The sequence below is a fragment of the Trachypithecus francoisi genome, unplaced genomic scaffold, assembly GCF_009764315.1.
Source record: "Trachypithecus francoisi isolate TF-2019V2 unplaced genomic scaffold, Tfra_2.0 Lachesis_group12, whole genome shotgun sequence".
Classification (NCBI taxonomy): domain Eukaryota; kingdom Metazoa; phylum Chordata; class Mammalia; order Primates; family Cercopithecidae; genus Trachypithecus; species Trachypithecus francoisi.
Window position 1 is genome coordinate 14,371,509 of NW_022681457.1, and position 17,777 is coordinate 14,389,285.

A 17,777-nucleotide genomic window follows, 5' to 3' on the forward strand; every position below is an offset into this window, starting at 1 on the left:
CTTTTGATTCAGTTAACACATAAGTATTGAGCACACCTACAAGCACTAGTCAATGTTAACGTTGTATAGATTCAGCAGCAAACTTCCTGACCCCATGAAGCTTACAGTCTAATGGACATCAATTCTGGCACCTTCATCAGTATACTTTTTTAAAGCCCAGGTCAAACTCATTTTCTAAGTCCTGTTTCCTAGGTGACATGTCATAAATGTCAAAGTTTTGACAGAATTTTTTTTTTTTTTTTTTGAGGCGGAGTCTCGCTCTGTCGCCCGGACTGGAGTGCAGTGGCCGGATCTCAGCTCACTGCAAGCTCCGCCTCCCGGGTTCATGCCATTCTCCTGCCTCAGCCTCCCGAGTAGCTAGTTTTTGTATTTTTAGTAGAGATGGGGTTTCACCGTGTTAGCCAGGATGGTCTCGATCTCCTGACCTCGTGATCCGCCCGTCTCGGCCTCCCAAAGTGCTGGGATTACAGGCTTGAGCCACCGCGCCCGGCCTGACAGAATTCTTTACTGTACCACTTAACAAGGGTTCTCAGCTGTGTGGTCACTGGACCACCAGGATATGTTGACCTATTGCTTAAACACTGACTTAAATAAAACAAATATTTTAAATAAGAGAATGCTATTGTAATTAGAAGGCAATCATTTCAAAATCTAGATGGAGGCCAGGGGCAGTGGCTCACGCCTGTAATCCTAGCACTTTGGGAGGCCGAGGTGGGTGGATCACATGAGGTCAGGAGTTCGAGACCAGCCTGGCCAGTATGGTGAAACCCCATCTCTACTAAAAATACAAAAAGTTGCCAGGCGTGGTGGTGCGCGCCTGTAATCCCAACCACCCAGGAAGGCTTAGGCAGGAGAATTGCTTGAACCCAGGAGGTGGAGGTTGCAGTGAGCTGAGATCGCATCACTGCATCCTGCATGGGCAACAAAGCGAGACCCTGTTTAAAAAAAAAAAAAAAAAAAAAAGACTAGGTGGAAATGTGAAGCATTACAAATCAAATAAATTCAAGGAGGTTGATCAAGAAAATTTTTTTTCTCCTATGAAATCATTAGACATTCAGGTTGTACATGAGGTTTTTTTGTTTGTTTTTAATCACCTTGTAGAGATTCCTTCCTCTGACAACTCTCTGATGTTCTTATTATTCTCATCATTTTCATACAATGTACCAGCAGCATGAATTTTGTGATGACTTACAAGATTTGATCGCCAGCTGAACCTCTTACCACATATCTCACATTTGTAAGGTTTCTCCCCAGTGTGAACTCGCCTATGATACTGTAGTTGTGAAGACCGACTGAAGACTTTACCACACACATCACATTTGTATGGCTTCTCTCCTGTGTGGACACTCTGATGAAGTTGAAGACTTGATGCCTGACTGAAGTGCTTACCACACTCCCCACATGTATAGGGTTTTTCTCCTGTGTGTACCCTCTGATGCATGTCAAGGTTCAAGCTCCACTTGAAGCCCTTTCCACACTCCCCACATTTGTATGGCTTTTCTCCAGTGTGGACTTTTTGATGGGCTTGAAGGTGTGCACTCCGACTGAAGCTCTTCCCACACTCTTCACATTTAAATGGTTTTTCCCCACTGTGAACTCTCTGATGGGTTAGAAGATGCGAGGCCTGACTGAAGACCTTCCCACACTCCTCACAATTATATGGTTTCTCTCCTGTGTGGATCCTACAATGAATTTTAAGATCTGCTCTACGACTAAATCCCTTTCCACACTCTTCACATTTGTATGGTTTCTCGCCGGTATGGATCAGCTGGTGAATCTGAAGTCGTGAGCTCTGATTGAAGCCCTGCCCACACTCCTCACACTTATAAGGTTTCTGTACACTATGTGCTTTCAGATGGATTTTAAGATATGAACTCTGACGGAAGGCTTTCCCACATACTTCACATTTATAGGGTTTCTCCCCTGTGTGGACTACCAGATGCACTTGATAATGAATTTTCATTCTGAAGCTCTTCCCACATTCATTGCATTTGTATGGCTTCTCTCCAGTATGGACTCCCTGGTGGGCCTGAAAACTTGAACTGTAAATGAAACCCTTACCACACACTTTACATACATATGGTTTCTCTCCAGTGTGGATTCTCTGGTGGGCCTGAAATTGTGATGGCTGAATAAAGCACTTACCGCATTCTTCACACTTGTAAGGCTTTTCTCCTGTGTGGACCCTTTGATGGATACGAAGGTTTGAGCTACAAGTGAAACACTTACCACAGTCCTCACATTTGTATGGTTTCTCTCCTGTGTGGACCATGCAATGATTATTAAGTGCTGATCTACGACGAAAGTTCTTACCACATGTATCACATTTGAATGGTTTCTCCCCAGTATGGATTCTCTGATGTTCCTGAAGATGGGAAGCATGTATGAAGGCCCTCCCACATTCCTCACAATTGTAAGGTTTCTCTCCTGAGTGTAATTTGCAATGCACAGTAAGTGTTGATCTACGACTGAAGCCTTTCCCACATTCCACACATTTGAATGGTTTCTCTACAGTGTGGACTCTCTGATGAGTTTGCAGATGTGAGCTCTGACTGAATTCCTTACCACACACGTCACACTTATAACGTTTCTCTCCCATGTGGACTCTCTGATGAATATGAAGGGCTGAGATGTAACAGAAGCTTTTTCCACACTCATCACATGTATGAGATTTCTCTCCTGAGTGTAATTGTTGATGAAGATCAAAGTTGCAGACATCAGCGAAGGATTTTTTGTACTTATCACATTGGTAAAGTTTCTGTCCCGTGTGAGTTGTATATAGTCCTGCCCTAACCTGGCAGGACAAATCACCTTGTTTGGAGAACCGAGAAACATTTATCATAGAGTCTTCATACTTGATTAAATCACGTGCAATCTGTTTCCAGATTTGCCCCCAGGAAAGCTCTTCATGTTGTCCTGCTTCTGGAACAGTCTCCATCTCACTTTGGATCTTGTCTGCTGTAAGGACAGAGAATTTAGAGATGTGGAAGCTCTGTTAAAAGTTTTCGAGATGTCATACTTAAGTGAGAGCATGGGATTTTAACAAATCCAGAGAAGGTCCAGTTTGTGTAATGGTTTTTTCCACTGTGTATCATGATCTCTGATTTCCATGCCTAGATAAATCAAGAGGTGGTCCAATTGGCTGCTATTTACCAGGCATTAGACCATACCAAGTCTCCTACGTGAGACACAAGGTAGAAGTCAGAGTTAATTTTAAAATTTAACATGATACAAATTGTTAAAGTACTGCCATTTCCATCCAATTTTAAAGTCAGTGTAGAATAATAAATAGTAAATTATATAAATATAAAAAGCATAGGCCAGGCATGGTAATGCCTGTATATCCCAGCATTCTGGGAGGCTGGGGCAGAAGGATAGTTTGAGGCCAGGGGTTTGAGACAAAGCAAGAATGTATCTCTATATTAAAAGTTAAAAAAATGTAGATAACATGAATCAACAAGAACTTCAAGGGAAAGTAAGAAAATAATCAAATACTCTGCAGTTTAGGTTCATGTTACATATTCAAATTATTACATAACCTGAAATATTTATATTTACATGTTCAAAATACAGTTGAACCTTGAACAACACAGGTTTAAATTGCATGTGTTCACTTATACATGGATTTTCTTCCGTCTCTGCCATCCCTAAGACAGCAAGATCAACCCCTCCTCTTCCTCCTTATAATGTTCTTAATAACACTTTCTCTTCTCTTTATTCTAAGAATAAAGAATTCTTCCTTTATGGTAAGAATACAGTATATAATACATTATAACATACAAAATATGTGTTAATTGACTATGTTATCAGTAGGTCTTTCAGTCTATGAGTAGGCTATGAGTAAAGTTTTGGGGGGAGTCAAAAGTTATACATGGATTTTTTACTGAGGGGAGTTGGTGTCCCTAACCCCCATGTTGTTCAAGGATCAACCATATTCTTGAATATTCTGCATAACACATACACTTAATCTTATTTTTCTGTGTTGACAGACATTAAATGAGTTGGCAGCTATTATAAACTCTTGACCACTTCTAATATAACTTAGATTTAAAATGTGTCTTCTGAAAGGTTTATCCTTAATAATATTCCAAAATGTTTAATCTTGTACAAAGACATATAAATATTTGGAAATAATTTTTTAAATGAACTTTTCCACAAAAGTTTAGTGGAAAGCAGTACCTCTAAGAAAATTTTTACAGGGGAAAAACTTACTCCCCTCCCTGCAGGAATAGTCATTTAAAAGCTGCCTCTTGGCAGGGTGCAGTGGCTCACACCTGTAATGCAAGCACTTTGGGAGGCTGAAGCCAGAGGATCACTTGAGCCCAGGAGTTCAAAACCAGCCTGGGCAACACAGCAAGACTCTGTCTCTACAAAAAAACTTTTAAAAAAATTGGCCAGATGTGGTGGCACGCACCCATAGTTCCCACTATTTGGGAGGCTGAGATGGAGGATCACTTGAACTCAGAAGTTAGAAGCTGCAGTGAGCCATCATTTTATCACTGCACTTCAGCCTGAGTGACAGAGCGAGACTTTGTCTCAAAAAAAAAAAAAAAAAGTCTACTGTATCAGTAGACATTTGTTAAATGGAGTCTATATAACTCTGCCTTGGCTCATTTTATTGGAAAGTTACTTCAATGTCCAGGTGACTGGAATGGTTAACATGACTTGCAGGCTGGGAGCAAGTATCTAACCACATACTGACTAAAATATAAGCAGGTAAGCAGATGGTGAAACTTTAGCTTCCGTCAGCAAGTTTCCTACATGAGGACAAAAGGGAAAGAAGTTGAACTGATAACATATATTATTCTAAAATCTGGCAGTAATTCAGACCTCCAGAAAAAAAAAAAAATGAAAAAGAAGTAGACTCCAATATTTCACAACTGATATGAAGACAGGGAAAAGAAAAAGATGATGTCACAGTGTAAACTTTGAAAGCCGCCCCCACAGCAGGAGTTATATTCAGGCAGGAACTCTTCCCAGAGAGCGAGATGGACGGTTCCTCACATCTTGTGGGTCTCTGCTCAATGAGGTTTGCTCTATTACCCATTGAAAAATAATGAATCCTGTCTTCACCCTATTCACCTCTGGCAACTTGAATGTGTCTTTGTTCTTCACAGCACTTTTAACCACTGGACACACTAAGTTACTGGTTGCTTAATGTATGTCCTTCCCACCACAATGCAGCAGCAACGAGGGAAGCATTTTCTAATTTTGACATAATACTCATTTTACACTTTCCTACTTTATAACCATTGTCCAGAACTGTGCTTGTCACAGTGAATGCTCAATAAATGCATGTCAAATGAATAAATGAACCCCAGCTTGACTTTTTTGTGTCAGAATTTAGACATCTTTTCCAAGTAAGTTATTTGAAATAGGAAAAGAACAGAAAATTGTACTTTTTCAGAGAAGCTGAAAAGCTGTACAAGAGACAGGCACATTCAGGGTGAGGCTAATAAGAAAATTTGAAGGTGGCAAGAATCACTTGGGATGAAAAGAAAGCAGGAAGCCCTATACACTGGTTCCTTCTGGAGCTCTCAATATAGGTAAGTTGGGCCTTTCACAACAGTTTTTCAAATCAAAAACTGTAGCCCTTTAGTGAGCTGTGAAATAAATTTCCTTCTTTTTTTTTTTTTTTTTGAGGCGGAGTCTTGCTCTGTCGCCCAGGCTGGAGTGCAGTGGCCAGATCTCAACTCACTGCAAGCTCTGCCTCCCGGGTTCACGCCATTCTCCTGCCTCAGCCTCCCGAGCAGCTGGGACTACAGGCGCCCGCCATCTCGCCCGGCTAGTTTTTTGTATTTTTTAGTAGAGACGGGGTTTCACCGGGTTAACCAGGATGGTCTTGATCTCTTGACCTCGTGATCCGCCCGTCTCGGCCTCCCAAAGTGCTGGGATTACAGGCTTGAGCCACCGCGCCCGGCCTGTGAAATAAATTTAAGAGCTTGTAATAAGCAATCAGAAAAAAAGAACCAGGATAGAAACTATCAGAGTATTAACACCAACAGGAAAGGGGTCCTTATGTATAACGCTTACTAAAGCTATAATGTCAATCTATACAGACATGAAATGTTTGTTTCATTTCTCTAGTGTCCATGAAAGATGCATTTCTTGCTATGGTTCATGCTCAAAAGAGCTCAAAAACTTTGGTTCTAGAAATTACCTGGTCCTTAATTAAACAAACTGCTTCAAATGGAAAGATAATTTCCAACCGTGACACCTTGGAAAAATATTCATAGGAGAGTATGTAACTCTTGGTATAGTATATAAATATATATATATATATATACACGTGTGTGTGTGTATATATATATGATGAATATATGATTATATTTAACAAACTGACCCTTAAAAATAGTTTTTGGAGGGGGACAAGTCTCTCTGATAATGTGACAATTTTGAACAAGAGGTTTCTTCATTTTTCCCAGGTTATAACGTCAACTAGTTGAAAATAAAAGCCAGGTCTTTACAAAAATAAAGGAAAAATTGTATGACATCTGTATTCTTTAACATATGCTTAGTGGCTACTACATTTGTAGAAAATAAAAGCACAGCATATTTTTGAACCACAGAGTTAGGCAACATTCAACTGTGTCACTTTTGCCACTCAAATCTTCCACCTCTGGCATAGGGGAGGTGAAACCTGGAGGCAGAGATGTGGATGGGCACTTTGGAACAAGCAAATGAGGTTCAGATGGGCAGTCTGTTGAAAGGAAAGCAGTTTGCAACCCAGTTACTATCTGACACCTTAGGAAATAGTTTTTTTCTTGTGTGGTGAGCTCTCTCAGAAGTAGACATCAGAATCTTCATTCGAAGATTATTCCTTCCCAGAAATGAATGTGTTCCATACTATGGAAGCCTCCAGGAAAGCCACTGGGAAGGCTTGTTACTCAGTGTGGTCACAAACACGATGCTTGTAAGTTTTCATGGGATGAGGTTCAAGTGCACACACAAACATTCATGTGAAGGCCACCTAAGGCAGAAGAAACTGGATGTGCAGCCATCAGAAAACAATGTTCTGCAACCCCCTTCATTCACTCTAGTTTGTGTATGACCTGTCCTAGCTGCAAGACCCCTAGAGTGAGGTCACATCCATCCGTAACACTTTCATTACACCAACAAATATTTATATTAACAGATATCTGCCATGTAACAGAACTATATCGGCACCGATGATAGAGTAATAAACAAACAAAAAAATTCCTCCACTCTTGGAAAGGATATTCCAGTGGGGAGAAAGAGGGGACAAGCAAGTAAACCAAAGTCTATGAGACACAAGAGAAGGCAGGGCAGAGAGTAAAGGATGGCATTTCCAGTAAGGTCGTCAGAAAAGGCCTCCACTGTGAAATTAAAACAGCAGAGACCAGGATGAAGTAAGAGAGGGGCTGAGAGGATTGTAGGTGAGTTTTTCCAGGCAAAGACAAGGACAAATAAGGGCTTTGAGGCAGAAGTATCTGTAGTTGGCAGAATAATCATCCCCCAAAGAATTCACGTTCTAATTCTCATCCTAAGAATATGTCAGGTTATGACAAAGGGTAATTAAGGTTGCAGAGGGAATTAAGGTTGCAAATCAGCTGAACTAAAAATAGAAGGCAATTCTCTATTATCCAAGTGGGCCCAATGCAATTAGAGGGTCCTTATACAGTGAAAAAAGGATAAAGAGAGAATAAAAGGGAAATGTGACTATGGAAGAATGATCAGAGAAGCAATGTTGCTGGCTGTGAAGAGGGTCACAAGCTATGAAATTTTTTGGCAGCCCCTACACACCGACAAGGTAAGGATACAGATTCTCCCTCCCTAGAGCCTTCGGGAAGAAACGGATCTGCTGACAGCTTGATTTCAGCCTAGTGAGACCCACGTTGGACTTCAAACAAAGCACTGAAAGACAATACATTTTTATCATTTAATCCACTCAGTTTGGGGTAATATGTTATGGCAGCAGTAAGAATACAGTGTCCAGGTTGGGCACGGTGGCTCATGCCTGTAATCCCAGCACTTTGGGAGGCTGAGGCAGGCGGATCATTTGAGTTCAGGAGACCAGCCTGGCCAACACGGTGAAACCCCGTCCCTACAAAAAATACAAAAATCAGCTGGACGTGGTTACAAGCATCTGTAATCCCAGCTACCTGGGAGGCTGAGGCAGGAGAATCGCTTGAACCTGGGAGGCAGAGGTTGCAGTGAGCTGAGATTGCACCGCTGCACTCCAGCCTGGGCGACAGAGTGAGCAGTATCCCTAGCAGGTCTGGGAAATCCCTAGCAGCAGGGAGGATGATGTGGCTGGAAAAGATGGAGCAAGAGGTAGAATACAGGAGATGTAGTCAGTGAGGCAGAGGAGGATGAACAGCAGACCACGTAGGACTCTATAAGCTCCTTTAAGAGGCTTCAACTTTAAGAAAAATAAGAAGCCATTCAGAGTCTTTATTTTTTTTTTAGATGGAGTGTCGCTCTATTGCCCAGGCTGGAGTGTAGTGGTGTGATCTTGGCTCACTGCAACCTCTGCCTCTTGGGTTCCAGCGATTCTCCTGCCTAAGCTGCCCAAGTAGCTAGGACTACAGGCGCTCGCCCCAACGCTTGGCTAATTTTTGTATTTTTAGTAGAGACGACGTTTTGCCATGTTGGCCAGGCTGGTCTCAAACTCCTGACTTCAGGTGATCCTCCTGCCTTGGCCCCCCAAAGTGCTGGGATTACAGGCGTGAGCCACCATGCCCAGCCCTGTACAAGGTCTTAAGCAGAAGAATGGCAATCTGACTTACATTTCCAAAGGATCACTTTAGCTGCGACATGGAGAACAGGCTGTAGGAGAACATACTTTATACTATTAAGGGCGGAAGCAGTGCGCCCAGTACGAAGGCTGCTGCAATCATCCAGGACAGAGGTTTGGCAATTTGGACCCGATGGCAGCAACAGCAGCGGACAGAAGTACAACAGATGGACAATCACGTACAAGGACTCTCAGCTACTTGGTTCTTACCTGATTTCCCTTTTCTTTGAGTTGCTGTCTTCATCATACCAAGCTTTTTTTCCTTTTCTAAAGGGAATACATCATGTTTGAAGGGGTGATGCCCTAGAACATGCAAAGTCACATATTTAAAACAAACACACTAAAGGTACAACTGAACTTACTGGCAATTTGAATTACTACTGTATACTGATCAATCAATCAAAAGAAGAGTTTTCAAACACTTTCAGAAAAACCTAATGAAGTAATATCAGTATTTCAAGATCCAGAAACATACACATAAATATGTGCTATAAAAACCTATTTCTGAAAGGAGTTAGCTCGCTTGCCTTAGGTAGACAGCAACAGAAGGGTCTTTGGAGAGCTCCTGACCCATGGGTTAGTGCCTTATTTTTATAAAACATAAAAAGCAGCCTGGAAAAAAAATTTAAGCTGCAGGCACCAATAAGGGAACTAGCACAGGGTGTTGTGCCTAGAGACACGCCCACAGACGCACAGATAGAAAAACCTCCAGCCCATTTGGATAAAAACTTGTACAAACCTCCAGCTCACTCAGATAAAGGAGCAAGGCCTGGCATAAGAATGCTTTTGTCCTTTGTAGTCAGCAAGCTCCCAGGAAAAAGTTTTTTCTCCTTTTGTGGGCATGGGTACAGTGCGCTCTAGTGGGTTCCAGTGGGCACTCTACTTTCTTTTGTTCAAACTGTAAGTCCGGCCTCTATAAATCTTCACTTCAACCTGATTGATTCCAGGTCAAGGTCCCGGGGCCAAGCTAAGTCACACTTTCTCCAAAATAGCCCACAAACAGCACATTCTTTCCCCTTCACAGTCCATAAAAACCCCACACCCCTGCCTCACAGGGGGAACCCTGTTTGGGTCCCCCTCTCTGCTGGCAAAAAGCTTTCTTCTTTTGCTTATTAAACTTTCACTCCAACCTCACCTTTCTGTCTGCACTCATTAATCTTAAAAATAAAACAAAAAACTCTGGGTGTTATCTCAAACAACAGAAAAACGTACATTTTAGTGCATTACCAAGCTTACATTTCTAACCAGTATCTTTTTTTTTTTTTTTTTTTTCTTTTGAGACAGTCTCACTCTGTCACCCAGGCTGGAGTGCAGTGGCATGATCTAGGCTCACTACAACCTCTGCCTCCTGGGTTCAAGCAATTCTCATGCCTCAGCCTCCTAAGTAGGTGGGATAAGACGCATGCACCACCACACGTGGTTAATTTTTGTATTTTTGTATTTTTTGGTAGAGATGGAGTTTCATCCTGTTGGCCAGGCTGGTCTCGAACTCCTGACCTCAGGTGATCCACCCACCTCAGCCTACCAAAGTGCTGGGATTACAGGCGTGAGCCACTGTGCTTGGCCCCCACCTATTTTCATTAAATCTCCTCTCACAGGTTCTCACACCACTCATGCGATTTACCAGTTTTATTTGCTATGTATTCCACTTATTTTAATGAACTCTAATATTTTCTATCTCATTTTATTTCACTAAAACTACTGACAGGAAAGTCAGGTCCACAAATGTAGGCAACCAATTGAAGACCTCCAAAGTGTTGAACCCCTAAAGACACAAAATCACTCCAGGAGACTGACATTGAGTGTCAGAAGGCTCATGTCCTCACCCACTGACAGCAGGTTCCTGAAGTTCTCCAGCATCACATCTCGGTACAGATTCCTCTGGACAGGGTCCAGCAGCCCCAGCTCCTCCTCGGTGAACACCACTGCCACATCCTTGAAGGTCAGTCCCTCCTATAACATTAAACACACCTCATTTCAGCCTTATTAACAACCTCTTGAAAAGAAACAGCACTGAGAAAGTGGAGAGTATGTGGGGGAAGCTGGTCCAGATTTTCAGAGACTTAATGTGTAGATTTCTCAGCCCTTCTCCTTCCATCTTACCAATGCCACACTTTGATTTTCCTTAGTGTCAGTAAAAGTACATCAGTTACAATAGCCTTCGACATTTCCTTTGTGGTTTCACTGAGTCTATTTGCAAGTAACCATCTAGAACTCTAAATGATGCATCCTGAGCCATACAGGTTTCACCTTTTGGTAAACATTACCAATCGCCCCAGAAACATTTAGCAAGTCAAAACCAACATACATGATAACACCCACCTTCCTCCTCTCTCACATAGGAACCCTGGATGCTATCCCTTTTCATTAAAGTCTGCCAAACTAACAAGCTTTTGGTAACGTATCTGAAACTGCTGTGTAGTTTTCCTTCTGTACACCCAGGGCACACAGTACCATCATTACCTGCAGCATTCAGTGTCATGATCTGGAGCCATCATGCCTCAGTGCACACAAGGGTACCCTTCAAAGTTGTGAGATCTTGGATAAGTTCACCTAGTTTCATCTCGGTATGATAGTTCTTATATGACAGAGTTCTTTCAAACGTTGAACAAGAGACCACAAATAGCATTTGGAATAGTGTATGGCACAGACTAAGTGCCTAAGAAACATTAGCTATTATTTATTATTATTGTCATCATGTATTTCACCTCATTTCATGACTGCATATTATTCAAGGGAACTGATGATCTGCATCTACCTGTTCTAAATAATGAATATTTAATTTTCAATATTGTTCTCATTATAACCAACCCAGCAAAGAACATCATTTCATGTAGATCTTATTTTCTATTTTTTTTGAGACGGAGCTTCGCTCTTGTTGCCCAGGCTGGAATGCAATGGCACAATCTCAGCTCACTGCAACCTCTGCCTCCTGGGTTCAAGTGATTCCCCTGCCTCAGCCTCCCAGTAGTTGAGATTATAAGCATGTGCCACCAGGCTCAGCTAATTTTGTGTTTTCAGTAGAGATGGGATTTCACCATGTTGGTCAGGCTGGTCGTGAACTCCTGACCTCAGGTGATCCGCCTGCCTCGGCCTCCCAAAGTTCTGGGATTACAGGCATGAGTCACCGCGCCTGTCAGATCAGGAGGATGGCTTGAGCTCAGGAGTTCCAGACCAACCTGGGCAACATGGTGAGACCCTGTCTCTACAAAAAATACAAAAAATTAGCTGTATGTGGCGGCGTGTGTCTGTGGTCCCAGGTACTCAGGAGGCTGAGGTGAGAGTATTGTTTGAGCCCAGGAAATCACGATTGTGGTGAGCAATGATCACACCACTGCAGTCTAGTCTGGGCAGAATAAGACCCTGTCCCAAAAAAATAAATTAAATTAAATAATTGCAAATAAAAAATAAAACATCAAAAAATAAGTACATTAAAAATTATGATCATAGGCCGGGCGCGGTGGCTCAAGCCTGTAATCCCAGCACTTTGGGAGGCCGAGACGGGCGGATCACGAGGTCAGGAGATCGAGACCATCCTGGCTAACACAGTGAAACCCCGTCTCTACTAAAAAATACAAAAAACTAGCTGGGCGAGGTGGCAGGCGCCTGTAGTCCCAGCTGCTCGGGAGGCTGAGGCAGGAGAATGGCGTGAACCCGGGAGGCAGAGCTTGCAGTGAGCTGAGATCCGGCCACTGCACTCCAGCCTGGGTGACAGAGCGAGACTCCGTCTCAAAAAAAAAAAAAAATTATGATCATATAATGGCAGATTTTCTTCCTTTTTTCCTGCCTCCCTAATCTTTCAAGAGAATACAAGCAGTTGGCTGGGTGCGGTGGCTCAAACCTGTAATCCCAGCACTTTGGGAGTCCGAGGTGGGTAGATCACAAGGTCAGGAGTTCAAGACCAGCCTGGCCAATATGGTGAAACCCCATCTCTACTAAAAATACAAAAATTAGCCGGGCGTGGTAGTGCATGCCTGTAGTCCCAGCTACTCAGGAGGCTGAGGCAGAAGAATCACTTGAACCCAGGAGGCAGAGGTTGCAGTGGGCTGAGATCGCGCCACTGCACTCCAGCCTGGGCAACAGAGTCAGACTCTGTCTCAAAAAAAAAAAGAGAGAGAGAGAGAATACAAGCACCTTGTTTCTCTACATGATGACCAAAAGCAGGTTATAGATTTTCCAATAGTTTTGATAATCTAATTAGGAAGAACAATTCTTTTTATTATTCTTATTTACTTGATTAGAAATTAATATCAATGTTTATTATAAATTTCATCTTTTTGGGCACCTGTGTGGTAAATATTTTTGCCCCAGCTTGTTATGTTTTCTTGTAACACTCTATAAGGTATCTTTTGTCACAGAGTCATTTAAAGATTTTATATAACCACTGTGCTAATCACTGTCCTTGTGTACCCGGAGTGCTGAGCATCTTAGTGCATCTGAGGTCCCACCACGTTAGGAAGACAAGAGGGCCCCCACTACCTGTGGATGTCATCACCCAACAGGGCACTCTAGACATCCACACCACGGGTCATTCAATTGAGAAATATTTGTTTCTTTTTGTCTCTCACTTTCACTTGAATGAAATGGCTAATGTTTCTGACCCCTGACTTCCTATGCCAATCTGAGCAGGTTTCTCATATTTCACCTGTTTAAGAGGAAGAAGAGAGCAGGAATCTCCTCATTCTGCTGCTCTGAGTAAATGCAGTAACAGAACACAAGTGACTGGCACATCTTCAGTATCACTAGACATTTTAAATGAAGGTTATTACCCACTACTTTGGTCAAACTTGTTACTTTATAAAGGCATGTAAGACACTAGTAAATAAAATACATACAAAGTATGATTGAGGCATAGAGAACACAGAATCTAGCTCTTCCTATATGAAAACTCCAACAATATTATTTGTGTGAAGCAGCATTATAGCCTGTTGTGCTGTGCCATGTTAGAATATTCTATCTACAGCCAGGCATGGTGTTTCATGCCTGTAATCCCGGCACTTTGGGAGGCCAAGGCGGGCAGATCACCTGAGGTTGGGAGTTCGAGACTAGCCTCACTAACATGGAGGAACCCCGTCTCTAGTAAAAATACAAAATTAGCTGGGTATGGTGGCACATGCCTGTAATCCCAGCTACTCAGGAGGCTGGGGCAGGAGAATCGCTTGAACCCAGGAGGCAGAGGTTTCGGTGACAAAAAAAAATCAGCAGAAAGTTTTCAGAACTGATTTTTGAGGAAATGGTTATGTAGGAAAATTGTCATTGCAGTGTTATTTAAAACAATAAAATTCTTAAATCACCTAAATGTCCATGAGTGGAAAGTAGTCAAAAATAAAAAGACACATTAATTAAATGGGAATATGGCATAACCTCAAAAAATGAACACTATTTAGTACTTAAGGAAAAAATAACAATTAAAAATGAGATATATATCATGAATACCAATATAGTTATGAATGCACATTAGGAAAAGACTATAAGAAAATAAAAACAACTAATATGTAAGCAGAGAAGTAAAGCAGGAGAACTGCTCATCCCACTAATTTTTCTACTCCATAAAATAAATACAGTTGCCCCTCAATACGCTTGGGGAATTGGTTCAAGGACCCCTGAGGATACCATAATTTGTGGATGCTTAAGTCCCTTATCTAAAATAGTGTTTGTACTACAGTCAGCCCTCCACATCCATGGGTTCCACATCCGCAGACTCAATCAACCACAAAAGGAAAATACATATGGTCAGCCTTACGTATACTCAGGTTTCAATCCGTGGTTGGTTGAATCCACAGATGCAAAATTCAAAGATGCAAAACCCCCAGATGGGAAACCCACAGATACAGAAGGTCGACTGAAATAATAAAATAAACAACATCTAAACACAAAGTCAACTCAAAAGGCAGAAGGAGGCACTTAGCATAAACAGGTCCTCAAATGCCCGCTGTTCTGGAGTCTTCCTCAGGTGACATGACAATGTGAATAGTGAGATGGAATTTTAACAGCAAGAGAGACAAGCCTTATTCACCTTGAATGTGGTCATTTTTCCTCCTGTTTCTGGAAATTTGCAGAGTCCTGAGTTATGCCATTTGAGAGAAGGCAGAATCGTGCCTGGAACACTATGGAAGATATAAAAAGAGACATGAAAGTGTGGCCAGGGATGTCCCCACCAACACAGAAGTATATTGTGAATTAGCACATGAATGTTCACAGCAGCCTTATTCATAATAATCCCAAACTGCACACAACCAAAATGCCCTCCTATGGAAAAATGGATAGACAAATCCTGGCATATCCATACAATGGAATCTTATTTGGAAATTAAGAGGAATGAAGTACTGACTCACACTACAACATGCATGAACCTTGGAAACACTATGCTGAGTGAAAGAAGCCAGGCACACAAAACCACAGATTGTATGATTTCATGTATACGAAACGTCCAGAACAGACAAATGCATATAAAAAGAAAGTAGGTTACTTGTTGATGGGGATTTGGGGTAAGAAGGGGGATTAAATGTAAATGGGCAAGAGGAGTCCAATTGGGGGATGAAAATGATCTAAACTAAATTATGATGACAATTACTACACTCAGCAAAGTTCCTGAAGATTACTGAATTGTACACTTGAAATGGGTGAATTCTGACACGTAAAATACACCTCAATAAAGTTGGAAAAAAATTATTAATCTACATGTCATTTAATTTAACAAGACTGAGTTCTGAGTCCATATTGATAGAATATTTACTTCTGAATGAATGAATGAATAAGCAAACAGGGGATGCTGGTCTTTACAGTATGATGCCCACTAACAAGTATATCCACCCATAAAAATTAATTTTATTTTATTTATTTGAGATGGAGTTTTGCTCTTGTTACCCAGGCTGGAGTGCAGTGGTGCAATCTCAGCTCACTGCAACCTCCTCCTCCTGGGTTCAAGCGATTCTCATGCCTCAGCCACCAGAGTAGCTGGGACTGCAGGCGTGCACCACCACATGCAGCTAATTTTTGTATCTTTAGTAGAGACAGGGGTTTTTGCCATGTTGGCCAGGTGGGTCTCGAACTCCTGGCCTCAAGTGATCCACCAGCCTTGGCCTCCCAAAGTGCTGGGATTACTCGGGCTCTGACCCCGGTGCCTTGGTTCCATAACTCAGGATTCAGGCGTGACCCACCATGCCCTGCCCTCTTATGCCATTTTTGCAACTTTTCTATAGACTTAAAATTGTATAATTACTGTATTAAAGTTTTTTTAAAATCAGGAAATAGTCACAGGAGTAATAATAATGAGAAGAATAAGAATGAGCATGATAGATTACAGCAGGTTGCTAGTTTATTATCTCTGTATTTGGAAATTTCCATAGATAAGCAGATAAGTAGAAAAACACTGAGAAATGTACAATAAAAATGTTGTAAAACATAAGTAAATATAAACATAGAACCACTAAAACCAAATGTATTAGAAATTTAACCATTACTATCTTTACATCCTGGTTTCATAGGTAATTAAAATTTTTGTATCTTCATATTTCTGTAATTTCTGAATGCTCCACAGTGATATGTTTCTATTAGAATGTGAAATATTTGTAATAAATGAAACAAAATAGTTGACAGTTTTTAAAAACTGAGAAAACTCCAAGCCAATTAGCCTTGCTCTTAAGGTCCTTTAATCAAGTTTTAACTTACTTTCCCCACCTGAGTCCAGCTAGTTCCTCTGCCTCAATGAGAATATATCCAAGAGATGATCAACTGGGGTTCTGACCCTGAGTGCCTAGGTTCCAACCCCAGCTCCACCTCTTACTACTTGGATGACCAGTACCTCTCCACAGAGTCACGGTGCGACTTAAACGTTCTAATTGTATAAAGCCCCTAAAGTTGAAGTTAGCAATTATGGCTTAATTATTATAAATGCCCATACCCTATTACACATGCTACAAAGATACAGTGTCTGTAAAAGAAAAATGACAAGTCACACTCACGTGGAGCTTTGCTTTCTGTAGCCAAGAAGTCAGTCCGCGCAGTCCTTTTTCAGGCGGGGGAAGGAGAAAGCTATGAAACACCCTGACTGGGTCGCTTTCCCCGAGAAAAGTTAAATGCTCCCCTCCCTTCGTGGAAGTGGACGCAACCCTCGCCTTCCTAAAAAGAGGTCAGAAGGCGTCCGGGATCGTCCAGCGTCCTGCAGGGGTCAAAGACAAGGGCTGGGGCCGTTGCAGCTGAGCTCTCACCTCACCCGGGGACCTGACAGGTTTCGTGGGAAATTAACAAGAACCCACCACTCACCAAGTGACAGGGACTGTTTGTGTTGTGTAACCTATTCCAGTTACCAAAACGATTCTACAAGGATGGTCCTAACGTCCCCATTTTAAAGAAGAGCAAGGAGAGGCCCAGGGAGATTAACAAGCCAACCTTGCACTGTAAAAAAGTGACCACGCGCCTGGAGTGCAGGGAGGCGGACTGGGCGAGCTCAGAGCTCCGGAAACCCTGAAACCAGGCGAGACGCGACCCAACCGAGTCCCAATGCCCCCCGCTTCCTGCCCCGAAACGCGAGGAGATCCCTAGCCCAAGAAGGCTCCGCTGACACAACAAAAGCCGCCGCCCTCGCCCCTCCAAACCTTTGCTCTCCGACGAGGTTTCTTTTCCCATAACCGGACCACCAGGTCCCAGCGAGCCCCAAGCTTAAGTCCCTGACAGTAGGAATGGCCCGCAAGTCGCGGAACTGGAACAAACTACGCTGGAATGCGCCGCGCCAACCGCTCCCCTTTCCCCGGAGCGGAAGTGCCCGCGACTCCACTGATTGTCGGGACTACATTTCCCAGAATCCCCCGGACCCGCCCGCGTGAGCCAAAATGACCACGACTCCACTGAGCGTTTGGACTGCGCTCAGAATGCTGAGGGAAAAACGTTCAGATTCTCACCCTTCAGGGAAAGCGTTGGGACTCCGCGGTGATCCTTGACTACGATTTCCGCAATGCCCATGGGGAACGAATCCTACATCTCTGAGCGCCTGGTAGGGAATGTGGACTGTGACCCAGAG

The 17,777-nt window shown here is 42.5% G+C and overlaps 1 protein-coding gene across 5 annotated transcripts; it reads right to left on the minus strand.

Annotated features, from left to right (window-relative positions):
* Positions 1 to 495: 495 nt before the first annotated feature.
* ZNF234 (zinc finger protein 234) lies at positions 496 to 17,543 on the minus strand. 5 transcript variants are annotated; one of them, XM_033224819.1, is made up of 6 exons: positions 17,024 to 17,543; positions 16,723 to 16,766; positions 14,775 to 14,857; positions 10,585 to 10,711; positions 8,969 to 9,061; positions 496 to 2,958 (listed from the first exon to the last, which is right to left on the minus strand). In XM_033224819.1, the coding sequence occupies exons 3-6, from the start codon at positions 14,787 to 14,789 to the stop codon at positions 1,091 to 1,093; spliced, it is 2,103 nt and encodes a 700-aa protein (XP_033080710.1). In that variant the 5' UTR covers positions 14,790 to 14,857; positions 16,723 to 16,766; positions 17,024 to 17,543; the 3' UTR covers positions 496 to 1,090. The 5 variants fall into 5 exon arrangements, with proteins under 5 accessions (XP_033080710.1, XP_033080708.1, XP_033080709.1 ...); XM_033224817.1 differs by having other exon boundaries at positions 14,775 to 14,865; positions 16,723 to 16,919; positions 17,356 to 17,542; XM_033224818.1 differs by having other exon boundaries at positions 14,775 to 14,865; positions 17,024 to 17,542.
* Positions 17,544 to 17,777: the final 234 nt, after the last annotated feature.

Coding starts and splice junctions, on each gene's coding strand:
- ZNF234 (XM_033224820.1), bottom strand. Junction 9,062..10,584: donor CAGGAACCTGCTGTCAGTGG/GTGAGGACATGA, acceptor TGCATGTTCTAG/GGCATCACCCCTTCAAACAT. Junction 2,959..8,968: donor TCAAAGAAAAGGGAAATCAG/GTAAGAACCAAG, acceptor CTGTCCTTACAG/CAGACAAGATCCAAAGTGAG.